Genomic DNA, 26,601 nt, shown 5'->3' with positions numbered 1-26,601 from the left:
GTATACTCCTGGAGCCCTACTGGAGTTCAAGGAAGGTAAAAACATCATTGTAGTGAATTTTAATGCAGAAAATAGGTGGGTTTCACACAAAACTCTGAAACTCAGAATGGTAAGGTGAAATTTCCAAGTATGCAGCTAGTATCCCTGGTGATTGCAGACACTCTGGTGGGAAATGCTGAGATTCAGTGCTTGAAGGTGCTCAAGGAGAACTCGGTTTCGAAGATCTAGGTTTTAAGCATGATTCCATCACTTGCCAGCTATGTGACCTTAGACACATCACTTGTCCTCTAAGTTGAGTCTCTGTACAAAGAGGTTAAATTACATGATCATTATGATCCTTTCCAGCTCGATAAGGCTGTGGTCCATGTTCATGTTTCAGAGCTCTGACTGCCTTATTCTCCTGTCACATAATTTCTAGGAGAAGGCATATGTTACTTAGCATAGAGGTTTCATATCCACTGTGAAATATCTCTGGGAGATTCCAAAAATCTATTTAAATCTAAGCTGCTAGTATTTCACTCATTAAGCTATTATTGCTCACCTACTGAAAACTAACCAATACTCCCAAATACAAGATACACATCATAGAATAATTTCACCAATATCCAGATTTTGTCAAAACTCTTATTTTTTTCTCTGAGGTCTCTGACTCATCAAATATCCAAGGATAATCTTAGGATTCACTAGGCATTATCTGAGTATATCCCCTGTCATAAAGGTTCATACTTTTGTTTTTAATTGAAATATCTTCAAACGTTTTTTCTTCTTAAATAAGTGCTTACATAGGTAACATAAGTGAATCTTACTGAGTCAATGATAAAAATTAACTGAAGTAAACATAAACTCTATAATGCAGTTATTTTTAAAACTTTATTTTAAAAACATGAGCATTTATTTTGAAAGTTTTGATAATTATTGACATTATTTTCTTGTGATTGGTACAATTAAAAAATAAGTCTATGTTTTCACATTGATTTTAAAAAATATAGCATCTGTTTGAATTACAAATGATTAAACAAACTCTATTACTTCATAGCTGACCATCTTCCAGAATATTCCCACTTAATTGGATACTTAGAAAAAAGTGGCCAGTGGGTGATTGAAAGGTATATTAAAAGTGAGGGCAGTTTTAATTCTAAAGACAAAAATCTTCATAGGAATCTATTTGTAAGCTTCTGAAATTGCTGCTGAAAGTCTCCAGTCTGTGAATATATCAATTCCCTTTTACAACTGGTGCAGATCATTATGAAATACTGGGAGACATACCCTACAATTTAGGAATTGGTGTGGCTGCCACTGCTATGCTCTCAATTGCACACTCATCCGTTCCTCTGCGGATCCGGAAGTAGCCATCTTCACCCCAGCTGGTGCCCCAGCTGTTTTTAACAATCCAGTAATCCATCCCAGAGGCTGAGTCAGTGCCATAGCCCACAAGCAGAACAGCGTGATTAGTCAGCTCAAAGGGGTTGAAAGGGTCTCGTAGACCAGTGTGGTGGTAGATCCCATTTTGGTAGTGGAGGAAGTCATCATAGACTTCAAAAGCAACCGCCAAGGGCCCATGATAGACCAACTCAAGCTTCATCAGGGCTTCATTGCAGCCTCCATAGAAACCTCCCACATAGTGGTACTCAGAGGAATAATAACGAAAGCAGTCTTCCTTCATTTTGCATGGAGAATCAGTGCCTGTGTAAGGGAAGCAAGCTTCTTCCACCAGCCCAAAATCTTGGGCGTACTTTCCTGCAGTGAGGTATGGGAAGCCGCCTTCACAGCCTGAAGATGAACAACACACATGGTTACCCCTTAGTAGAAAAAGGATTATCCCATTTTCTATGTTTTTCTTTTTTGCTCCATTATTCTTTGCATGTTACCTCGAAAGTTGTTCTTAGCTTAAGCGTCATTTCATTCATCCATCCATTTTCCAGCTACCTAACTATCTTTTCATCCCCCTTCTACTTAACAGATATCTACTTAGCACCTAACATGGGTGTAGCAATAGCAAAGTGGTTAAGTGGGGAGGCTCTGAAGCCTACATAGGTTTAAAGCCAAAGCTGTGTGAAGAGTATAACTTCTCTGTATCTCTGCTTACTTACCTGTAAAATCTAGATGGTAGTAGTACTTTCCTCATAGGGTTAAATTAGTTACTTCATGTAAAAATAGCAAAAGTTATGTATTATGGTCATTGCTAAGCAGCCAGACCCCACACCTCAGCTCTTTCTCAAGCAAGTCTTTTCCCTGACAACCTCTTGCTGAAATGTCTTTCTTACCTTCCTCCTGCAGTCCTGACCCTATTATATATATCCATAACTCTGTACTTTTTCTTCACTCTTCTTCACACTGTTATAATTATTTAATCTCTATCTCTCACTTAACTGTAAGCTTCATGAGGATAAAGATTGTCTTATATACTATAGCCCCTATAGCCTACAAGTCACAACTAGTATTACGTATTTTAGAAAGAATGAAAGGCTCACTGGCAAATAATCACTCATCAGCAGTTTCAGTGGTGAGCTGGGAAATTCCTAGTGGCCAAATCTGGGCTTGACAGCATAAATCTTTAAAATGGTAATGTTTCTCCCTCAATCAATTATAGCTGTGTTTTTGACATACATTATATACAGCCTGATCTGAAAGCCTAAGTACAGATTTTTTTTTTTTTTTTCGTAACAGGGCCTCACTCCAATTGCCCAGGCTGGAGTGCAGTGGCATGATATCAGCTTACTGCAGCCTTGACCTCCCGGGCTCAAGTGATTCTCAAGCACACGCCACCAAGCCCAGCTAATTTTTTGTATTTTTAATACAGATGGGGTTTTGCCATGTTGCCCAGGCTGGTCTCAAACTCCAGGACTCAAGAGATTCACCCATCTCAGTCTCCCAAAGTGCTGGGGTTATAAGCATGAGCCACTGTGCCCAGCCCTAAGTACAGAATTTTAAAATTCTCCCAGAGGGAAACCAGTGTTAGTATGGTTTTAAAAAAAGTTGGGTTTTGGAGGCGATAATTAGAAGTGAAACTCCAATGCTAAAGGCTGTGAGACCTCCAAATTATTAGAAAAATTTCTTTGTTCCTGTTCCCCATCCATAAATAGGGATTATACTTACTACTACTCAGAGTTTTGAGCATTGTTAGGCAATATATGTAAGAGGCAGAGCTCACTCAATATATAGTAACTATTGACATTTTGGTAGATGGTACAGTGAATTCCATGAGAAACCATCCATTAATAAGTTATAGGGCCAGAGTTGCACCCGATATTTGACCATAGACACTGTGCTCTCTTTACTGCACCATCCTTTTGCCTTTGCCAACAACAGCCAGCTCCACACAGGTAAATAGCTCATAAATGGTATCTGAAATGCAACACTTACCTTGAGCATACTGGCTGCAAGACACGACCTCCTGAGGGCTCAGAATTGGGGTCTGAGAATTGTTGGTTAGTATACGGATTCTCGCTTCTAGCATACCCACAGAAGCAAATGAGTAGCAGCTGCCACAGGATGCTGGAGATGAAAAAAAGACATATAATCCAGGAGCCATCTGAAGCCTCACAGAAAATCATACAGAAACCTTAGTGAATCACATACATTAATGTTTATACTGAATGTTGTTTATAAGGATCAGCACAATAAGAAGACTCAACTAACAAGCATTGTTGAGCTTATTAAGGCAATCATTAAGACTTCATCCTTTTTCATCAAAAGGCAAACATTAGTACATGGGATTTTCTTTGAGAATATTTTAGAAACTAAAAAATCCCCTCACAATTTCTGAGAAGTTTTTGGCAATATTCTTGATAATGATGAAAGGATTTATGTCTGCAACATTAAAAGCCATCAGGTTGGGAGAAAACTGTGGAGGAATACATGTGAGCTGAGCTTTCAAATACCTCTAATGCAATGAGATGAAGGTTTATGTCCCTCCAAAATCATGTTGAAACCCCAATCCCCAAAGTGATGGTCTTAGGAGGTGGGGCCTTTGGGATTAGTGACCTAATACAAAAAGCTCCAGAGAGAACTCTCATCCCTTCTACCACGTGAAGTTATAAACAGAAATCAGTCTGAGCCCTGTTTCCTTTTAACTACTGCCATTTCTGATGTTCCCTAAAATTCTCCCCCTAAAAATCTCAGATTGACCATATTATACACTGTTTTCCTACTGAGAGATTATCTAAATTATGAAGATTAGAAAATCACTTGGAAGAAGGCCCTGTGAATTCATCTAGTGTATAGTCGGCTCACTTGATAACATGTAAAGGTGGCTCAGAAAGAAGCAATGAGCTGTCCAAGGACACACAGCTAACAGCAGGGACAAGTGCCTTACTGTCTCCTAAGGCAGGATTAGTGTCCTTTTCAATTTATGGATCCATGTCTACTTTAACCAATGTTCAGATTTTCTCTGCCTGTCTCATAGTCACTAGACAGAGCAAAATTAGCTTATATCTTTTGTTTTCAAAACCATGCAGATGATACTATCTATAGGACCCATCCTTCAAATGAAAAATGTCAACATTGTACATTGCACACTGAACATATAACTATGTTCAGCAGTACCTTCCAACAGTGAAGAACACACTGAACTAGGAGTGAGGATTCTTGTTTGTTTGTTTTTTTTTCCTGCTTTCTTGTTTTGCCCCTCATTAGTTGTGCAACACTGGACAACTTACAAATACACCTTGGCGCCTCATGAAAGGAAACCAATGTCAAAAAAAATAACACATCCCAGGAGAGTCTGGAAAGGGTCCCTTTCTGACCGTCCAGCTTTCTCGGCCCATAGCAGCCATGGAAATAATCTCTCTCAGTACTGGTCATTAAATTCTCATTATCTAACCATCGATCACTGTGGGAGGGACAGGCCACAAGTGCATTCAAGGGCTCCGAATGTGTTCTATTTACAGAGCAATCACAGGAACAAGGGAAAAAGATAACCTTCATCAGGCCCCTGACTTGTAAGAATGTGTCAGCTACCAAGGGAATTAATGCCTCATTTCAACAGCCAAGGCCAATCTGATTCTAAAAGAGCCATTTATCTCTTAAGAATACTGCAATGCAATAAAGAATAAGAAGTGATTCTAGCCCAGCCAGAGCTCTGCAGTAATCAAATTTCTACAATCTCAAATAGATAGTGTTATTTTCATATGGTATAACTATATTCAGCAGTACCTTCCACCAGTGAAGAACATGCTGCACTAGAACTCAGGAGTCAGGATTCTTTTTTTTCTTTTATTTTCCCTCTTCTCTTATTTTGCCTCTCATTGGTTGTGCAACACTGTGCGCTTGACCTTTTGACACTGTTTTTTTTTTTTTTTTTTTTTTTTTTTTATCTTTTGTGTAAAATGAATTGGGTGGAGCAGTTTAAGGTCTCTGCCTTCCTGCTCAAATAGTATAAACAGCATTTTGAAACAAGACTGAAATGGACTAGGCTTCACGCATTATGAAAACACTCTGTATTTCCTAGTAAATGTGACCCAGGAGAGACACTTCCCTTTTCTCTTAAAAATATAATAATAAATAAAAACAGTACAGCTGGGAGAAGAACAAAGAAAGCCCATTCTGCCCTATTTCTAAGCTTCTCTTCCCCCTCATACCTCAAAGTATTAATAAATCTAGCTATAAGGCTTGTTCTTAAATCTGTTTCCAAGTGTAAAGGTAAAACCTCATTTGTCCTCCCACTATTTCTTTTTTCTTTAATTTCAGTTTGCTCTCTGACTAGAGAAAAGCTGTGAATTCCCTTAATTGCAGCTAATTCTGAAATTCTGGGTTATACAGAACACTGGTATTGGCAAAGTTGGTGGGAATTTTCAAGTAGCCCAATTAGCAGGAAGAGAAAATACTTTTTTCCCCAACTTACAATATAGAATACCAAAAGAAAGTCAAAAGAGGAACCTCTAAGTACATTATTTTCTCAAGTACCTGACAAGATACTGTAGATGAGGGATCAATTCAGAAGCAATTAATCCATCAAAGCCCTCTGTTTTGAAATTGCCATTTCTCTGTACAAATCTTATTTATAACAGAGAATAAAGAACAATGGAGAAAATAATAGCTTTTACCAAGGTCTATGAAAACCAATGTCAAATAATTTGGCTTTAGAAAGTCTAATTTCCTTTACCTGAATTATTATCTCATATAACTTGTCAATCATATCTTTTGGGAAGGGTTTGCTAAACTTTTCTACCATCTCTTATGTTACCAGTGAACTTAAAAAATGCTTTATTAAAGTAGTTATCATATTTTAGTGTTTTGCTTGTATGTCTTGCTAAACTGTAAATCACCAGGACAAGGACTATGTCATATTAGTCTTTATTTCCTCTGCCATTAAAAAAAATCCTAACACATTTTAGATGTTCTGGTAACAACACCAGAAGCAACACTACAATATCAGTAGCTCACATTATAGCAATGCTAACCATGTGCCAGGACCTCAATGATCAAGTCAACACATGATATGCACTATTAATTAATCCTCTCAAACAGACATAAAAAATCTAGTTGGTGATAGCGTAACTTGCAATCTCTTAACATGGACCCTTCAATTTCACTTTGCATTCATTTCTCAATTATCTTCAAATTTATCTTATTTCCAATCCCACTTTCCAAGGAAGCCTTCGCAGGAAACTGAGAAGGTAGGGAAATATTTCAGGACCTATACTTTCTTTAGAGCTGAAGAGCCCAGAATAACTGGTAGAAAAACAAAGAGATGAGACCCTTGGTGTCTGATGAAGAAGAGAAATGTTGCTCACTGGCTGTTATAAGACCTACTTGGGACTCTCAACATTCAGAACACTGCAAGAATTCAGTGAGATGGGAGCCTGAAGGGCAAGTGATGAAAATGAGACATGGCAGAGACTGATTATTACTACAATTTCACGAAAGGGAAACAACAGTTTATCTTTGGGTACTCTAAATTTATAATCCTCCCAGGAGACACTAATCAGAATATTTCCAGATAGCAAATACTAAACCTATTTTATAGTAACAAATCAGTCATGGGTAGTATTATCTTCAAAATGAGCTTAGAAGTAATAAACCTGAGTATAGTATTGCATAGATTCTCCAAGTCATTGTGGGCTAAAACTCAGGATAAAAAGATAATTTGCTATCAAGTGCAGTTAGAGGACATGTTATGAAATCAAATGTTATCAAATTTCTGAAAATTACTGGTAAAACTCAATGATAGGAATATTTTCATGAACCTGAGCTCTGCCCTCATGCCATCACTCAGGAAGCTGGGTTAATACTTACCATCACATGTCATATTTTAATGTAAAGTGAATTGAAAGGTCCTTACACAGCTCAAAAAGTCTACCAGGAAAATAATTTAAGTATTTATTTTATGGGTTCATGTAGTAATTAATGACTAAATTAATGGGGGTGGGGGAATAGAGAGACAGATAGCAAACAAAGATTCCAACAAACCACTTGCAGAATGGTACACAATTCTTTGCTTCTACTAGAATCTTTCCTACTAGGAGGGCAAATGAGTTTGTCTCACATATCACTCTGATTGTCACTAGCTACCTGGAAAATATACTGAGAAAAGTACTGAAGAAATGCTAAGCTCAGTTGAAAAGAAAATTTTTTACCAAAGTCTGCTGTGGATATAAAAGGAAAGAATAATTCATAGGCCACCTATTTTCTATTTCTGTAATAAGGGGATCATGCCCATTCCATCTAGGTATCCCCAAAATCCATCACAGAGCAAATGTTCAATAAATAGTTCAGAATAAATTAATAAAAAACTTAGAATTCTTTTTTACCTTGGTTTCGAACAGGACTGACAAAATTGATACCGTAAACATTTCTCCAGTCCCAAGATGTTGGCAAATGCAAAATCTTTTGCTGTATTTCAGCAGTAAGTGGTGCAGGTTTGGGCCTAGAAAGGAAATACACATTTGATATCAACATACAATCTTTCATTTGAGGATGATTTTCTAAACTCTGTTATAATTCTATGATTTCAGCTACCAGACTAGCTAGGATCTAGATTCAGACCCAAAGAGCACTTGTTCTATGAGTGATTCAATGTGTCAATTATACAACAGAGTTGTGTAAATGGCTTTCATTCATTGTTTCTTTTTCACTATCTAGTATTGATAATTTTCCCTTGTGAAATCACACTGGCTTTGTATATCACTATGATGTTATTTTTAGTTTGCCTGAATAGCTGCATTCTTACTCACTTTTGAAAGATTTTTGACCAAGAAAGAGATGAGAAGTAGAAGACATAAGAAGGGTTTAGAAAAAACAGAGGAATCACTGATGTTTGACTTAGGAGACAGACACATTGGTAGTGGGGTGGCTGTAAAAGAAGTGAAGTTGGCAAAGGAAAAACAAGGTCTATGTGAGGCAAGAGAATAGCGTCTGGAGGCAGGGAACATAAAGCCAATTCATGCTGACTTCCTAGAACTAAATAAAATGGCAACACTTCAGCAGTGGCAGGAATGTGAACCGCTTTGTAACTTCACTTCATCCTCTGCGTTTACACAGGCCACAGCTCCCAGGAGTAACATCCTCTCCATTAATACAGGGCCCATACTGAGTAAATGACTTTGTAAGTATACTCCACCCTCTTCACTTACATAGGGCATACACCAGGTAACCAATGGAAAACCTCTAGAGGGTATTGAAACCCCAGAAAATTCTGTAACGAGGGCCTTGAGTCATTTACTTAGGCCCACTCCCATCCTGTGGAGTGTGCTTTCATTTTCAACAAATCTCTGCTTTTGTTGCTTCATTCTTTCCTTGCTTTATTTGTACATTTTGTCCAATTCTTTGTTCAAAACGCCAAGAACCTGGACACCCTCAACCAGTACTATAAGCATAACATAGGCTGACTAGCTCCGTAAACAACAGATAAAACTGTTTCATTATAGAACCACACCTTATATGATAGTGTTGGGCTGTAAGACACACAAAGGAGAGTTGCCTAGGCCCATGAATGAACAGACATTTTTGGCAAGTGAGAAAATTGTTCTAACAGCTTCTCTATATTAGCGATTTCACACACATAGAGAGAGAGAGAGAGAGAAACACACCACAGCGTTAGACACATTCGACTTCTCGGAGTTTCCCGAAGACTGCCAAATGGCCTCTCTGTTCTATGTCTTTATGCTGCTGCTCCTGTAACCTCAAGTGCCTGTTACTCACCACTTAAAACTCCCCTAAGATTTTTTCCCTAACTTCTAATTTTTAAAACTGCTCATAAAGTAGCCTCCCCTCACCAGCCCCCAGCGAAAACTCACTTCCTCTCTCTCTGCTCCTTCAAATTTTTTGTTAGGGCACTACAGTCACAATGTGGTAAAAATTATTTTTTGTTACTATAAACTACTTGAATTTCTTATTCAACTGGGCATTCTCATATCAAACTGTTCTAGTTTTTCAGTGGTTACCAGATGTTTTTTACTAGGCTAAAATTTAGTCAATGGCAAAGATTCTTTCTGGGCTACTTCATGCCCTCTGCATCTATCCACAAGTGGTCCTGTCTCTCACAACTTCTCTTATATATAACACAGGTTAAGAATACATGACAAAATGGAACTGAGATGAAACAAAGAGAAAAACAACAATGATTTCTTCAAGAATAGCAACTGTAACCCTGACAATTGTATAGACTAGAGAAACGCTAGTTAATTGTTCACTAATTTTTTTCTCCTAAACCAGTCACATTGGTTGAAGATATACATGATACAGAGATAAATATGAGATGGTCATTAACAATATGGAAGACAATGTTAAGAGAAATAATGCATACAAAAATTACTATAACAAATAGAAAGAAGTTCCAGTAATGCTATAAAACATACAACCTGGACAAAGTCTAAATAATCAAGGATCATAAAAATCTATACCCATATATAGGTAACTTTATATATGGGGTGAGAGAAAAAACAAAGCTTGGACACTTCTTCTAAGATATATAAATAAAAACTAAGATGCAAACTATTTCCATCTTTGAATAGAAATAGTTTCTGTGGTTTCACATTGAGAGAGTACGTTGAAGAAGAAACTCAGTTTTTTTTTTTTAATCTCTCACTGAACACTATCAACTATCAACACAAAAGACTTCTGTGATCAAATGCATGTGGGTTTCTCCCCACACATCAAGCAAGCAACTATTTTCACAGTGGCTACTAGCTGGGTGTCCCCCAATCCAGTTTTGACACTGTGTACCTGGAGATGGCATCAGATCTCACAGTTGAGGGCTCCGTCCCACAAAACAGCCCCCTACTTCCAATGCCAATTGAAAGCCCTAGGTTGTTTACCTGTGCTTCTGACCAACCAGCTATAATGTGGGGATGCTATGACACCCTTCTTGGGTTCAATTACTTTGCTAGAGTGGCTCACAGAACGCAGAGAAATACTAACTAATGTTTATTGGTTTATTATAAAATACACTACAAATGAAACAGATGAAGAAATGAGTAGGGCAAGGTATGGGGGAAGGGGCACATAGCTTCCATGCCCTCCCTGAGCACAGCACCCTCCAGGAACTTCCACGTGTTCAGTTATCTGGAAATTCTCTGCACCCTGTCTTTGTGAGCCTTATATGGAGACTACACTGAATAGGCACAATTGACAACCATGTAGAGATGTGATTGGACAAAAAGGGTGTGATGTAAACACAGCCAGATTTGTCTATTGCGATTCTTCTTAGCCTCTCTCAACAGCATTCTTTCCTTTAGGGTATAACACAGGACATCTTTGGAAATGAAAGTCCTATGACCCAAGATCAGAAAGGCAAGGGAAGATGAGAGTGCTGCCCTGGGCAGGTGAGAGAAAGGCGGAAGAAGAGAGAGAGAGAGATTCTGTTTTCTGAGGCCTAATGTGCCCCAACATTAAAAGACAGTAACAAGGCCTATGGGAGTTATGAGCCAGGAACTGTGGACAAAATCCAGTATGTCTTAACTAGTTGTCTTGTTTAAACCTAAGAATATAAAGGATAAAAAAGAAATTTAAGTTTGGCAGTGCAATGTAATTTCAGGGCATATGATTTTATCACTTACTATCTGTGTAACATTTGGCAAGGAACCTAACAATACGAAACTACAGTTAACTTCTATTTAAGTGGTTATAATCATGCTTACCTCAAAGGTTGTTATGAAAATTCAATGTAATGATGGATAACAAGTGCTCAGAACAGTGCCTTTTTCTGGTAAGTCCTTAATAAAATGGCAGCTGTTATGAAGATAACATCCATCTCATCAACAGGACTAAATAAGATGCTGATACAGTTTAAAGCAATTATCTGGCACAAAACAGTCATTTCAATATTAAGTTCCTTTTTTCTACCATCCCATAAGGTGGAGATTTCCCATCATTGCACACACAAACAAAACAAAAGCAATGTGAAAACTGAGGCTTAATGTTGTTGTCAAAGGTGTTTGAACCAGAGCAACTTCATCTGAATAGGAACTGGGTAAGATGAGGCTGAGACCTACTGGGCTGCATTCCCAGACAGTTAAGGCATTCTAAGTCACAGAATGAGATAGGAGGTCAGCACAAGATATAGGTCATAAAGACCTTGCTGATAGAACAGGTTGCAGCAAAGAAGCCAGCTAAAACACACCAACACCAAGAGGGCGATGAGAGTGACCTTTGGTCTTCCTCACTGCTACACTCCCACCAGCGCTAGACAGTTTAAGAATGCCATGACAGACCAGGTGCGGTGGCTCGCATCTGTAATCTCAGCACTTTGGGAGGCCGAGGTGGCCAGAGTGAGGAACTCCTGAGGTCAGGAGTTTGAGACCAGCCTGGTCAACATGGCGAAACTCTGTCTCAACTAAAAATACAAAAATTGGTTGGGCATGGTGGCTCACACCTGTGGTCCCAGCTACTTGGGAGTCTCAGGCAAGAGAATGATTTAAACCCAGGAGGTGGAGGTTGTAGTGAGCCGAGATTGCTCCACTGCACTCCAGCCTGGGCAACACAGTGAGACTCTGGAAAAAAAAAAAAAACGAATGCCATGACAATGTCAGGAAGTTATCCTATATGGTCTAAAAAGGGGAGGCATGAATAATCCATCCGTTGCTTAGCATATAATCAAGAAATAACCATAAAAATGGACAACCAGCTGCCCTCGGGGCTGTTCTGTCTATGGAGTAGCCATTCTTTTATTCCTTTACTTTCTCAATAAACTTGCTTTCACTTTGCACTGAGGACTCGCCCTAAATTCTTTCCTACGCAAGATCCAACAGCCCTTTCTTGGGGTCTGGATCAGGACCCCTTTCCAGTAACACTGTGAAAATGAAGAGAGAGAAAAAGGAGTTTGGGGGATAAAAAGGTGAGAATTACAAACATTTTGAGTAAAAGACACATGATTGGCTCTTAATCTTTTGGCCCACATTCTTCACAAATCTAGTGAAAGCTCTAGATTCAGAAATGCTCATAAACAATAAATGTTGTCTGTAATTTCAGCAGTTTCACAGACTCCCTATATCTCAAGCTAAGAATCTTTGAGAGTTTCTATTATGTCACTGGATTCTTAGAACAGAACTAATTTATATACAAAACTGCTAATGAAAATCAGGCAGCCAGACTATAATATCTGCTTTAATATTTCCTACTTCACTCAATTCCATCTCCTACCTATGAGCTTTGGACAAGATAATTTGAATATGAACTCCATCCCCCACGTGGCGTGGCCAGCCTAGTGTCTCTCAAGCTCTTTCTCTACTACATGCCATGGTCTTTCCTTATGTGGCAAGCAGGAAGAACCCCTCAGGCGGTTACAGGCAGAAGGCTAATCCATAGCATGGGGGAAACAAGGACAAAGCTCCATGCCAGAGTGTAGAAAATGGAAAGGGGGCAATGGAAACAACAGACATGTGAAAGAAAAACTCATAAATAGGACTTGGAAAGTGACAGAATATGTATCAGTAGGAGAGAAAGATTGTTAACAGATCACATAAAAAGTTACAACTGGGATGACCAATAAAATGGCGAGCAACACCAGTAGGACTGGTTAGGAGGGAGGATGGTATTCAACATTCATATTTTTATTAATGATAAAATGTGTGCTTTATTACCTTGGGATTTTTCGACTGTGGCCACCACTTCTCTTAATCATATCTCCCAGGGTAAGAGTCTCATATTCCATGTATGTAGTTGCAGTCCAAGACTTCTGAATGGCATTGATAGCTTTCACAAAGTTGGGGTCATATTTGTAGAGCCTATTAGAATACCTGTCCCCCAAAATGAGATCATTTCAGATATAGTCTTTACTGATGTAAACAGAGTAATTAAAACAGGCATCACACTCTGTGCTTAAGTGGAAAGTGGTAAAATCTTTCAGGAAGGTAACTGGCAATATATATCAATAGCCTAGAAGAGCCTGGCATGTCTTCTCTAAAAATAAAAGTTCAAGTTAACTAAGATGCATGTATAAGGATTTTCCATGAAGTACTTTTAAACTACTAATAGATTGTAAATAACTGAAATAAATATTCTAAGATAAGGAACAGATTAATATTTCATTTTCTATATAATATATTCATTAAAAATGTCTAGAAAGTTATTTAATGATATGGAAGAGTGTTCACAACTATATTAAATATAAGAAGAAATCAAAGTTTATACATAATCATATCAATGTATCAACTTTTGGACAGTAATATATGTATATATGCATATTAATGTATATGTATAATATATACATACATATGTATGCACACACGCACTCTCACACACACACGCACGCACACACTATAAATGCATTTTTTAAAATGCCAAACACGGTTACCGCTGAGTGGTGGCATGAGACCCAGCTTTCCCCTATCCCTACAGTTTCTACAGTGTACCTTTATAACCTTTTTAATATGAAAAAAGAGAACAGCAAAACCTGTATGCAACATATATACAACATGCAAGCATTATAACCATATTATGCAAAAATGAATTATACTTTATGGACATTTGGCTTATACTTGTTACTCAGAATTTAGTTCTTGAACCAATATCAGCAGCAACACCTAGAAGTTTCTTAGAAATGCATACTTTAGGTGCTCAGTGCAGATCACCTGAATCAGAATCTGCATTTTTCTTTTCTTTTAACAAGATCCCCAGGTGATTAACAATAACATTAAAATCTGAGCCACATTGGTTCACCTTGTGCCAAATGCTTGGATACTTATGTAAATAGACGTAACACACAAAGAGCATATTTACAAAGCAGAAAAATTCAGGGAGTTGATTATTCATTTAATTCAAACATTTATCATACCTGTGTGCTAGATGCTATGAGTTATAGAACTCACCATATTATTACTATTAAAAAAGAGTCTGTGGTTTCAGAGTGACTCACTATCTGAGACTTCCATAAACATTCAACTATGCAAAGCAAGATATAATTAACCTGAGTAACATTTTAGGCATACTGCAAAGTTTCCTTTCTGTTATAAATCATGTGTGTAGAGAGAGAATTTTGATATAGTCTAAGAACCTGAGAGCACTGAAAATAATCAGAAAAACGTGCAACCAGGTTGATAATGTTTTAATGTTTTTGTCTTTCCCACTTGCTGCAAACAAGTTCTTTCCCACTTGTTACAAAGTGTGAAAAAACCGGAGAGGTACCTTTATCAAGCAGATTATAAAACTGTATCATATGTATGACTACACTAACACAATAACAAAAACAAGTTATTGTTGTTTCATTGTTTCCTTAGGCAAAAGAATATATTTTAAATTGTAAATGAAATACTTTTAAGATATTTTCCCACAATGAGAGTCAATACTTCATTGACTGTAGATATCTGAGGAGCAGTAGCCTGCTGTTTCCCTTGCTTTATCGTAACATCTAGCAAAACCTCGTGTGTTGATATGTGCATTAAAGTAATGACAAAATAGCACCTTCCGTCCTAAATAATATTATTTTTGGTGTTTAAGATCAACGAGATTAAAAATAATGTATCTTACTATGGGATAACAGATCATTAAGAGCTGAAAGAGACCTCAAAGGCAATTCAGTCCCACATGCTCATTTCATAGGTGAGGCAATGTAGGTGCTGAGCACTCTGGTTGGGAGCTTCTTCATTAAATGAGAATTTATTTATCTATTTGGAATATCAAATAGAGTACAATAGTACATAGCATATCCTAAATGGTAGGGTGCAAAGTAAACAAGTTAAAAGGAAATGCATAGCTCCAGGATCAAGCCAAACAAAGCTATTTAAAACCTAAACTCAAAATGAAGGGGATGAATTAGTCTAGATCTTGTTCAGCACTTTTGCAGACAATCCATTCTCCTTTAAATCATCTCTCTTATCTCTGTGCTGCAGTCATTCATTGCTAGTGTTGCCTGGCTTGGGATGATTTGTACATGTACATTTTTAGTGGCTTTTACAACTACATAAAACAGAAAAGGTAACAACATTTCATCTCTTCCTTCCACAACTAATAAAGTCTTATTTGAAATCTCCTGTTTGTGTGGTTCACAGTTAGTTATAGATTTAATTTAACAGTAAACATTAACTGCAGGTTATAGTCTGAATTGTGTCCCCCCAAAAGTCGTATGTTGAAATTCTAACCCCCTGTATTGCAGCCATATGACTGTATTTGGAGACAGTTTTAAAGAGGTAATTAAAGCAAAATTAGGTCATATGGGTGGGTCCCAATCCAATATGACCGATGTCCTTATAAGAAGAGGAGATTAGGACAGTCAGAAAAGACTGTTTAGGGACCCAGTAAGCAGGCAGACATCTGCAAGCCAAGGAGTGTGGCCTTGGAAGAAACCAAACCTGACAACACCTCGATCTTGGACTTTTAGCCTCCAAAATTGTGAGAAAACAACCTTCCTTAAGCCACCCGGTCTGTGGTACTTTGTTATGGCAGCCCTGGCAAACCAACAGGCTGCATAAATACTAAGAACTTTGATTCCAGTTATTTATGGTCCTGTTTAAAAGTTGCCCAGTTAGTATCACCTATACTTGTTGCAGCATAAATATATGTATCTACATGTATTATGCGACATGCCCTTATTACATGGCAACAAGTAAAATGGCTTTTCTTTATTAGTAATTTGCAATTCTGTGGTCCATTACATGATTTCACTTAAAGAAATCATTGGTCCATTACTTTTGGAATACTTTGAAAAAATACTCTCAATTATATTGGTCAGTTTATTTTTTCAGTAAGGTTTTATATAGCCTGGCAAATATTTCTAAGCCAAAGACATTTTGTATAATCAAATTAAAATTCCAAAAATATACACACATATTCATACATACTATAAAACAAAATTAAACGTGTATCTCACTTGTAGCAACTCACTTTTCCTGAGAATTCTTAAGATGTGCTGTGTTCACATACACATTCTCAGAGGCGGTTCCCACCTTCTTTCCGGTGAAACAAGCCCAGTTTCGGCCCAGCACATCATGCACCCACCCAGTCATTGTCTGATTGCAGTAAACGGTCACCTTGATGCCCTCTTCTTTATACTGCAAACAAATAAGGGAAAAGGAAACCAAGTAAAATCTGTTTTCAAATTTCAGGTCCATTTTCCATGGCTCTCATTCACAGGAAATGTGCCCCTTTTCACCCTGTGCCCATCAAAACAAAAACTTCACCCTGAGAGGTTACACTGTAAGAATTATTCTAGAAAAAGAAGAGATACAAACTTTTCTGTGGTTAGCATTTTTGGCCACCAAACAAAATGTATATAACAAAACACTTCTAGGAATGAAGGCCAAGGAAAAACAAAAACAACAAAAACAAAAACAAACAACAACAAAAAAACAGCATCTGGCACATTCAAGGCATTTTTCTAAAGTGACTTCACATTATCCTTACAAGAAGTCTATGAGGATGCAGATGATAGTAACCACATTTTACCAAGGACAAAAGGAGTTCAGCTCAGACACAAGGAGCTCTTACCAAGGCAACAGGGCTGTTAAGTGGCAGAAATAGAATTCTCCTCAGTCTATCACACTACACTTTTCCACCGAGACAAGGTCCACACCAGGAAACTACAAGAACAAATGATGAACTTTTTTTTTCCAGCAGCGGAGTCTTGCTGTGTCGCCCAGGCTGGAGTGCAGTGCTGTGATCTTGGCTCACTGCAACTTGCACCTCCCAGGTTCAAGCGATTCTCTTGCCTCAACCTCCCGAGTAGCTGGGATTAAAGGCACCTGCCACGACGCCTGGCTAATTTTTGTATTTTTTAGTAGAGATGGGGTTTAGCCATGTTGGCCAGACCGGTCTTGAAATCCAGACAACTGATCCACCGGCCTCAGCCTCCCAAAGTGCTGGGATTACAGGTGTGAGCCACAGTGAAACAGAATCCTTTTTTTCTGTCAATCTCTCAATTTATTAGCATATTCTGATCATGAGGGAGCTAAAGTAACCTAAGTGTTAAATATATTCTTTACACTTTATTTCACTCATATGGCCCTTTGTCTTATTTCAGTGTTAGAACTGAAAAATAACTATTATTTTTAACAGCTCCAGGATTTGAACTAAGATGCTTTGGCTCCAGAGCCTAGTCACCCTCACGTTAGAACATCTCCTCATGGAGGCGGTGCACATAATCCAGAATGGCTGTGTAGCATGTGGGAGACAGAAAGGGAAAATGCTATGCTAAATTTCTGAGGAGAGAATTTGGGCACAGACAATTTCAGGCTCTGACTTACTATATTTCTATAAAACTTTTATTTACAAAACCAGGCAGTAGGGTGGTTTTGGCTCCAGAGGTTGTAGTTTGTGGACTCCTGCTCTACTCTGATACACATTATTTCGCTTGTTTGCAGAGGTTGGCAAATTTCTTTTTGAAGGACTAGATAGTAAACATTTTAGGCTTGCAGGCTAGAAGACTTCAGTCACAACTACTCAACCTAAAAGGTGCAAAGGGAATACATAAATGAATGAGCTAGGCTGTGTTTCAATAAAACTTTACTTACAAAAAGAGGCTTATAGTGTGCCAACCCCCAGTTTAGAGAAATGTGTGGACTAAACTACACTTAAAGTTAAAATTACCTTATTGCATCTGACTCTCTGAATTCAAATCATACTTAGGGGAAGAGTTAAAAACGTATGGCTTTCGAATCCAGAAAAACTGGACTTGAATCCTGGGAATCACCACTCAGTATGTTATATAGCACAGGAAAACTTACTCTGGGCTACTCATATCCACATCTTCCTATTATCTTTGGTGATACTCATGATATTCTCTTTTTTTTTTGAGACAGAGTCTCACTCTGCTGCCCAGGCTGGAGTGCACTGGTGAGATCTTGGCTCACTGCAACCTCCACCTCCTGGGTTCAAGCAATTCTCCTGCCTCAGCCTCCCAAGTAGCTGGGACCACAGGCGTGTGCTACCAGGCCTGGCTAATTTTTGTATTTTTAGTAAAGATGGGGTTTTACCATGTTGGCCAGGCTGGTCTCAAACTCCTGACCTCAGATGATCTGCTTCCTTCACCCTCCCAAAGTGCTAGGATTACAGGTGTGAGCCACTGTGCCCGGCTGATCATTCACGGTATTCTGAAGCCCAAATGTCTACTTCTGGTGAAGAATGACTTCACTAGCATGAGTTCAGTTCCCAACTACTCACATCCCTACTAAAATCCTACTCAAGATGAAGACCATGGAAACAAAGGCCGAGGACATTGTTGGGCAGCAATATGAGAGGGTGTGTTGTATGAAAAGGTTAATAAAATTAATTTTACACTAACCTATGTAAAACTTCTATTTTGGTAGATCAAAAACAGTCTAACATGGTAACTTTATAGCAAGCAGCCTAAACTCCATATTACGTATTTCTCTCTGGCACTGGCTCTTGATCCTGTTCTCTTCTCCTTGGTTACACGTTGGTAAGGCAGGCCAGGTAGGGTTAGGCCGATGCTCCCCCCTACGTCTGCTGTTTGAGGCAGTCGCCTGATAATGTTTCCAGAGTTCTTAAGAGCTACTTTATAGAAATTGTCACACATACACAAACAAAATGCTACCTACAGGAAGACATTCACTGCAGTGTAAGAAAAGTTAAAAACAAAAACAATAGAATGTCCTAGAAAATGTCCAAATTTAAAAAGTATTATGTAAACAATGTATTCAAAGGAATAATGTGTAACATTTTATATGATAAACCTGAGTTCTATAGGAAAGGGGTGAGCAAACTAAAATTGGAGAAGGCTGCCTACTTCTATAAATATAGTTTTACTGGAGAACAGCATGCCCATTCATTTATACATTGTCTATGACTGCTTTTGTGACACAATGGCAGAAATTTCATACTTTATAAATATTGTACAGATTACTCATAAATCTTACAGGTTCAAGAGAACACAGAAATGATACAGCCTTGGGGGACAAAAAAAAAGACCTAAGGAGGTGGTGGAACTAGAACTAAACATTCTACCCAATGCCATCTACCACTTCTTCCTACAATTTGTCGTCTCACAAAGAGCCAGAGAGGCAAACAATTACTAAAATCACTGGCGGGAGATACCCAGAAATGACAGAAAAGGGCTTTTAAACCTTTGGGTTTTAAAACCCAAAGGGCTTCCAGCTATATTATTTGAGCCTCACGATAATCTCTTTGGGATAAAATTTCTTTCTAATGAAGAAAAGGTGACTATGCAAAATTAAATGGAGAGGAAAGGATTCAAATACAGGTTCACATGTTACAAAGGTCATTGTTTTACCCATTGTATTCTTTGGAAAAAAAAAAAAAAAAAACAGTTGCAGAGGATTCACTGACTTATGAGTCAAGTTCAAATTGTTGCCCAAGGCCTTTTAAGGGCTGCCTAAAATTTCTAGTAGTCCTCCTCATGGGTGTTTTCCCACTATTCAGGTACCTATGTTGCTTTGGCTCTTTCAGTCATTTTGGTTTTCAGTCTTTTTGGCTTTCAGTCTTTTTACCATTCCTGCCTAGGGTTTTTCATGCAGAACAGAAAGAAAGAATAATGCCTTCAGGCCTAGACAGCCTAGACTGCTCTGCCACTTATTGGCTGTGTGATCCTAAGTCACTTTCCTCTCTGTACTTTCAGTTTCCTCATCTTTAAAACAGGGGCAATGGCCAAGTACAGTGGCTCAAGCCTTTAATCCCAGCACTTTGGAAGCCTGAGGTTGGGGGATCACTTGAGGCCAGGTGTTTTGAGGTTACAATGAGCAATGATCCAGCCACTGAACTCCAGTCTGAATAACAGAATCAGATCCATTCTCTAAATAAATAAATAAAGCAAGGATGACAATTACAGACTCCATCTTACGGGCTGTGTTTTATGTATACTAACTCATTTATTTTTCACGATAGTCTACCAGGTTGTTCTTTCCACAAAAACATAACTGTGACAACAGGATTTTTGTTTATTCAGTACCTAGAAAACTGTCTGGCACTAGGAAGTAATTAATTACTGAATGAGTGAATAAATGAATAACAGAAAAGGAAGAACAGCAAATGCCAAGTCCCATTTCAACAATTAACAAGGCACTGAGAATAGATAAGTTTATAATTAACAGAGGTGTGGTGATGCCAATATATCACAATGCCTGACAGTCCAAATCACAGTATTACTTCAGAAGTGCAAATGTTCCTCTCCAAAGCTGCTTCCCTATCTGTAAATATAGGTAGACCTAGAAGTTCCAAAAATTTCCCTTCAAGCTTTCTAATTGCAAATCCTTACATCTGTGGTTTTCTTTTTTTTTTTTTCCCCCCAAGATGGAGTCTTGCTCTGTCACCCACGTTGGATTGCAGTGGTACGATCTCAGCCCACTGCAACCTCCGTCTCCCAGGTTCAAGCAATTCTCCTGCCTCAGCCTCCTGAGTAGCTGGGATTACAGGCATGCATCACCATACCCAGCTAATTTTTGTATTTTTAGTAGAGACAGGGTTTCACCATGTTGGCCAGGTTGGCCTTGAACTCCTGACCTCAGGTGATCCTTCTGCCTCGGCCTCCCAAAGTGCTGGGATTACAGGCATGATCCACCATGCCCAATCTTCTTATTTAACATTCATAAAGCCAGTAATTCTTAATATAGACACACTCTGTATTTATATGAGTAATCCTAAAAAACTATAACTTTGTTTTTGTTGTTATAACTTAAACCTTACACATTCCATTAAACTGATGGAGTTATTTTCCCTTTTAAAATTTTATTTTATACTATTCTATAGTCTTCATAACCTGAAATTATGTATCATTTTTAGAACCTGAAATTATTAAGTAAAAGGACAGAGCTACAATGCCACTCTGCATGACAACAACTTAGTAGAAGAGAGGCATTTACCAGTGGGGAAGCCAAGTGTGCAGTACCTTAAGGGGGACCATCCACCGTACCCCTGTGATTTTCTTGATTTGAATGTTTTCGGGTATGTTATTTTTCCAGTGAAATACTTCTGTGATTTCTGACGTTGTATTACCAATTAAGAAGTTGAAGTTTTGACCCCGCTATCTAGCTTGAAATGCAGCCAAAAAATTTTTCTGAGGGTTTTCACTTATATAAACATCAGTCTCTGAAGACTGCCTTGCACAGATGAGATAATTTAAGTTTCCATTCATTTATGCCAATTTCTACTGCAACAAATAGATAATTTCCTAAAATCTGAAGAACTAGCAAGCCCCAGTATTTTAGAAAACTATTATGATTCAATAACTATCCATTTGCTTCTTCAAAATTACCATTAAGTTGCCACACATTCTCAAAATACCCCTTCTTCAATTTCCCCCTCATTTTATCAGCTGTCCAATTAGATCTACGTAGTCATAGGGAAATTTTGGAATTGAAGTTATTTTTGGGAACTGAAGTTATTTATCTTGGATCTTTTACTTGACTGCTTTTTGACACCAAGGAGAGTGAAAAACTTGCTTAAACCTGTTCTGTTGTTTTCTTGATTAATAATATACTTAGCCAGTGTTTGAATACTTACTTTACATAACACACTTGGCTAGAAGACAGAGGCAGTTTAGTAAAGTGGACTCTTCCCTTTAAATCCAGTTCTGTCACTTATCATTTATTTAACCTTGAGCAAGTCACAATTAGTGAGCCTCAATTACTTCATCTGAAAGTAGGAATGATATCTATAACTGATACTACTTTACTGGACTGCTATGAAAGATATAGATGAAATTGAAGCTGGAAGAGTTAAAACGTTATAAAACATTAAACAAGTGACTATACTAACATTACCATAGTTACCATGAAGGATACTTCATCCATGCCTTCATAGAACTTACATTCTATCCAAAACTGCCAATTGGGCAGCTGACACTGGGACCTATCCTTTCAACCAGTGTTTTCCAAAGGAACATTGGAAAGAAAGTATTGTAACTCCCATATGTATTTCTAATGTAAAAATACAATTGGCTGGGCACAGAGGCTCATGCCTCTAATCCTAACACTTTAGGAGGCTGAGGCGGGTAGAACACCTGAAGTTGGGATTTTGAGACCAGCCTCGCCAACATGGTAGAACCTCGTCTCTACTAGTAATACAAAAATTAGCCTGGCATGGTGGCACATGCCTGTAATCCCAGCTACTTGGGAGGATGAGGCAGAAGAATCATTTGAACCCGGGAGGCAGAGATTGCAGTGAGGTGCAACCACGCGCCATTGCACTCCAGCCTCGGCAAAAAGAGTGAAACTCTGGCTCAAAAAAAAAATTATAATAATAATTAATTTAAATTGAAAATTTCCACTATTATTTAACATACGAAACAACATCGGTGTGCCCATCAGATCCAACATCAGATGTTCATCTGTTATGTACAGTGTGCTAGTAAGTCCCTGCAAGATGGTTAAGGCACAGCATATTCTCTTTTTCACATCTTCCTGCTTAAATTGACTTGAGCACCTTACCTGAATTAATCAGGCTAACACTCATAAAATGAACAAGTAGTTTAAAATATACTTGCAAAGAAACTACGATTTGCAAATACTAATGATGCAAACATAAGAAAATGACAAAGTTTATAATTACCCTATTCTGACTTCTGTCAAACATGTTAAGTTTTTAAAAACAGATGTTTTGAAATGGTTCCACTATATTCTTTTTAGTCCCAGTCATCAATAAAGCAAATGTTTCAGTTAAAATCTGTCTATTAAAATTATCATCCCTAATACCAATCGGTAATTATTCCAAATTCTTCTAAAGCTGTGACACTTTCATACTTTTAACAAAAATGTGTCAAAATCTACTGAAATTCTTTAAGATTTTGAAACACATCAGAAAATTTTGTCTCCAAATGTTGAAAATTTACAGTCACGAAAAGTATCAGTAACAGGGACTCTAACATTACTTTTGGCAACAAAATCATAATAATGAAGAATATTTTACATTATTTTCAAATGATATCTTCTTGAAATATATTTTGGGTAGGGCACAATTTTATGACATTAATAAATAAGATATTTAATCACTTAATATTTCACATTTTATAACAGATATACTAGTACAGTGATAAATGTATAATTTTCAAAGTGTACCTATAGATAATTTAGAGTATGTAATAAAAAATATAGACATCTAAGTCTAATCCATCAAGATGATTATTTCAGAAAAGAGTACTTTGCATGGATTTGAATGATTTGATGATTAACCAAATATGGAAATGTTATATTCCAGCAACATTAAAAAACAAAGAATGCATATTCTATATTTGTCCTTTGTTTACTGTAGAAATCTACATATGTACAAATTAACTACCTCCATTTGCTGTCAGAAAGGAACCAGGCAAATTTTATTGAAACTGGTATTTTGGCATATCCATCAGAGAGTGTCACATCTTTCCTCAGAAAGAAACCAACTTCCCTATGTCAGTTCCAAGGAATAGCTATAGTTTTCTGCCTATTAACTGGACTGAACCATTGATTTGAAAAGTTGAATTGTAATAAAATGCAAAACTGCCAGGAAATTGTTACAGTGGTTACAGCCAAGCAAATTCCAGCATTTTACTAAAGGAACTGGAAGTTTACATGTGAAAATGTAGGGTCATAAATCTGTTTATTTCCAGTGCTGAAAAGACATTACATTAAAACCAAAATATACATTCCAGAAAAGCTAAGAAAACAGCAATTTACTGCTCAGCAAAGTAGTCAAAGTCCCTGGGCTCATTCCTCACTTACTCGCTCATAAACTCAAACCATAAAATTGGAAAAAAATCTTAAGAGATCATCTAATCCACTCCTCAGCTCATGTTCCTCACTATACTCAACAGAGGTGAGACACACCGGGCAGCATTTCAAAGCTTCGGTCCTCCGGGCTTGGAGGAACCACTGCAATCAAAACACTCAGGATTTCCCTTGATAGCTAATTCGTTTTTAGTAGTTCTGAAAGTTAGAACACTACTGTTTTTAACTCTGAGCCCTATCTTGGCCTCTATAGGCTCACACAAGATTAAAACATAAATAAATAAATGAATAAAATATAAAAGTCTAATCTCTTTTCCACTAAATTATCCAACATAAATGGCCTGAGGGTCCACCATAGCCTCTAAGGACACAAAGGTAACAACACTTCAAAGAACACATCAATAAAATAATACCACATATTACACAATATTCTTTATTTTACAAATATTTATTGAAGGCTTATTATTTGTCATATATAGTGTAATACATAGGGAATCAAATGGTTAGTAAGATGGAGTTGATCCTTTCCATAATGAAGTTCAAAGACCAGAGAGGAATACAAACAGGCAATTATGACACAGAATGCTAAGCCTTATTAATATTGAGGGATCTTCTGACACATGTATCTGCAGTTTTGTACTCATTGAATCTTCTCTTCCATAATAAAAGCATGTTGATGCAAAATTACTCAGATAAAAGAACTCATTAGTAATTTTTAAAATTCCGTATTAAATATATATACATGTATATTTTAAATGTTTTCAGTTCCAGGGTACATGTGTAGGATGTGCAGGTTTCTTACAAAGGTAAACATGTGCCATGGTGGTTTCCTGCACCTATCAACTCATCACCTAGGTATTAACCCATTTATGCCAGAGGTTGCAATTTGTTGAATGTGAAAAAGCAGACCTTGGTGATGACCTTCAGCAGGATATAAACAACTTCCACATGCTTAGCATCCCAGAAACGGAACACTAGGCATAAAAGGGTTAAGCCCAGAATGCATTACCTATTTTTCCTAATGCTCTCCTTCAGCTTGCCCCCCAATCCCCTGACTGGCCCCAGTGTGTGTTACTCCCCTCCCTGTGCCCATGTGTTCTCATTGTTCAGCTCCCACTTATAAGTGAGAACATGTGGTGGCTGGTTTTCTGTTCCTCAATTAGTTTGCTGAGGATAATAGCTTGCAGCTCCATCCACGTCCCTGAAGAGGACATGATCTCATTCCTTTTTATGGCTGAAGAGTATTCCATGGTGTTTATGTTCCACATTCTCTTTTTCCAGTCTATCACTGATGAGCATTTAGGTTGATTCCATGTCTTTGCTATTGTGAATAGTGCAGTAATAAACATATGTGCGCATATATGTTTATAACAGAATGACTTACATTCCTTTGGGTCTATACACAGTAATGATCTTTGAGGAATCACCACACCATCTTCCACAATGGTTGAATTAATTTACATTCCCACCAACAGTGTAAAAGCATTCCTATTTCTCTGCAACCTCGCCAGCATGTTGTTTCTTGACTTTTTAATAATCACCATTGTGACATGAGATGGTATCTCATTGTGATTTTGATATGCATTTCTCTAATGGTCAGTGATGTTGAGCTTTTCTTCATGTTTATTGGCCACATGAATATCTTCTGGGAAGTGTCTGTTCACGTTCTTTGCACACTTTTTAATGGGATTCCTTTTCTCTTGTAAATTTGTCTAAGTTCCTTGTAGCTTCTGGATATTAGACCTTTGTTATATGGATAGATTGAAAAAATTTTCTCTCATTCTGTAGGTTGCCTGCTCACTCTGATGGTAGTTTCTTTCGCTGTGCAGAAGCTCTTTAGTTTAATTAGATCTCATTTGCCAATTTTTGCTTTTGTTGCAATTGCTTTTGGTGTCTTTCTCATAAAATCTTTGCCCATTCCTATGTCCAGAATGATATTGCCTATACTGTATTATGGGGATTTTATAATTTTGGGTTTTACATTTAAGTCTTTAATCCATCTTAAGTTGACTTTTGTATATGGATTAAGAAACAGGAACAGTTTCAATTTTCTGCATATGGCTAGCCAGATATACCATACCATTAACTGAATATAGAGTTCTTTTTCCCTACTGCTTCTTTTTGTCAGCTTTGTCAAAAATAAAGAATCAAACAGACACAATAAAAAATGATAAAGAGGATACCACCCTGACCTCACAGAAGTACAAACAACCATCAGAGAATACTACCGACACCTCTATGCAAATAAACTAGAAAATCTAAAAGAAATGGATAAATTCCTGAACTCATACACACTCCCAAGACTGAATCAGGAAGAAGCTGGATCCCTAATAGACCAATAACAAGTTCTGAAAATGAGGCAGTAATAAACAGCCTACCAATGAAAAAAGCCCAGGACCAGACGGATTTACAGCTGAATTCTACCAGAGGTACAAAGAGGAGCTGATACCCTTCTGAAACTATTCCAAACAATTGAAAAGGAGGGACTCCTCCCTAACTCATTTTATGAGGCCAGCATCATCCTCATACCAAAACCTGGCAGAGATACAACCAAAAG

At 37.6% G+C, this 26,601-nt stretch overlaps 1 protein-coding gene across 1 annotated transcript in view; it reads right to left on the bottom strand.

The window, feature by feature from the left end:
- Positions 1-851: 851 nt before the first annotated feature.
- The window catches only part of CTSC (cathepsin C), a 39,981-nt gene continuing 14,231 nt past the window's right edge, over positions 852-26,601 (bottom strand). Inside the window, exons 3-7 of the mRNA XM_010357222.2 lie at positions 16,258-16,424; positions 13,020-13,175; positions 7,752-7,867; positions 3,364-3,495; positions 852-1,770 (exon numbers count right to left, since the gene is read on the bottom strand). Coding sequence (XP_010355524.1) covers positions 1,268-1,770; positions 3,364-3,495; positions 7,752-7,867; positions 13,020-13,175; positions 16,258-16,424 — 1,074 coding nt within the window. The 3' untranslated portion in view covers positions 852-1,267. The remainder of the gene's footprint in view (positions 1,771-3,363; positions 3,496-7,751; positions 7,868-13,019; positions 13,176-16,257; positions 16,425-26,601) is intronic.

Source organism: Rhinopithecus roxellana, chromosome 15 (genome assembly GCF_007565055.1).
Source record: "Rhinopithecus roxellana isolate Shanxi Qingling chromosome 15, ASM756505v1, whole genome shotgun sequence".
Taxonomy (NCBI): domain Eukaryota; kingdom Metazoa; phylum Chordata; class Mammalia; order Primates; family Cercopithecidae; genus Rhinopithecus; species Rhinopithecus roxellana.
The sequence above is the reverse complement of the archived record's forward strand: the minus strand, read 5'-3'. Positions and strand labels throughout refer to the sequence as shown.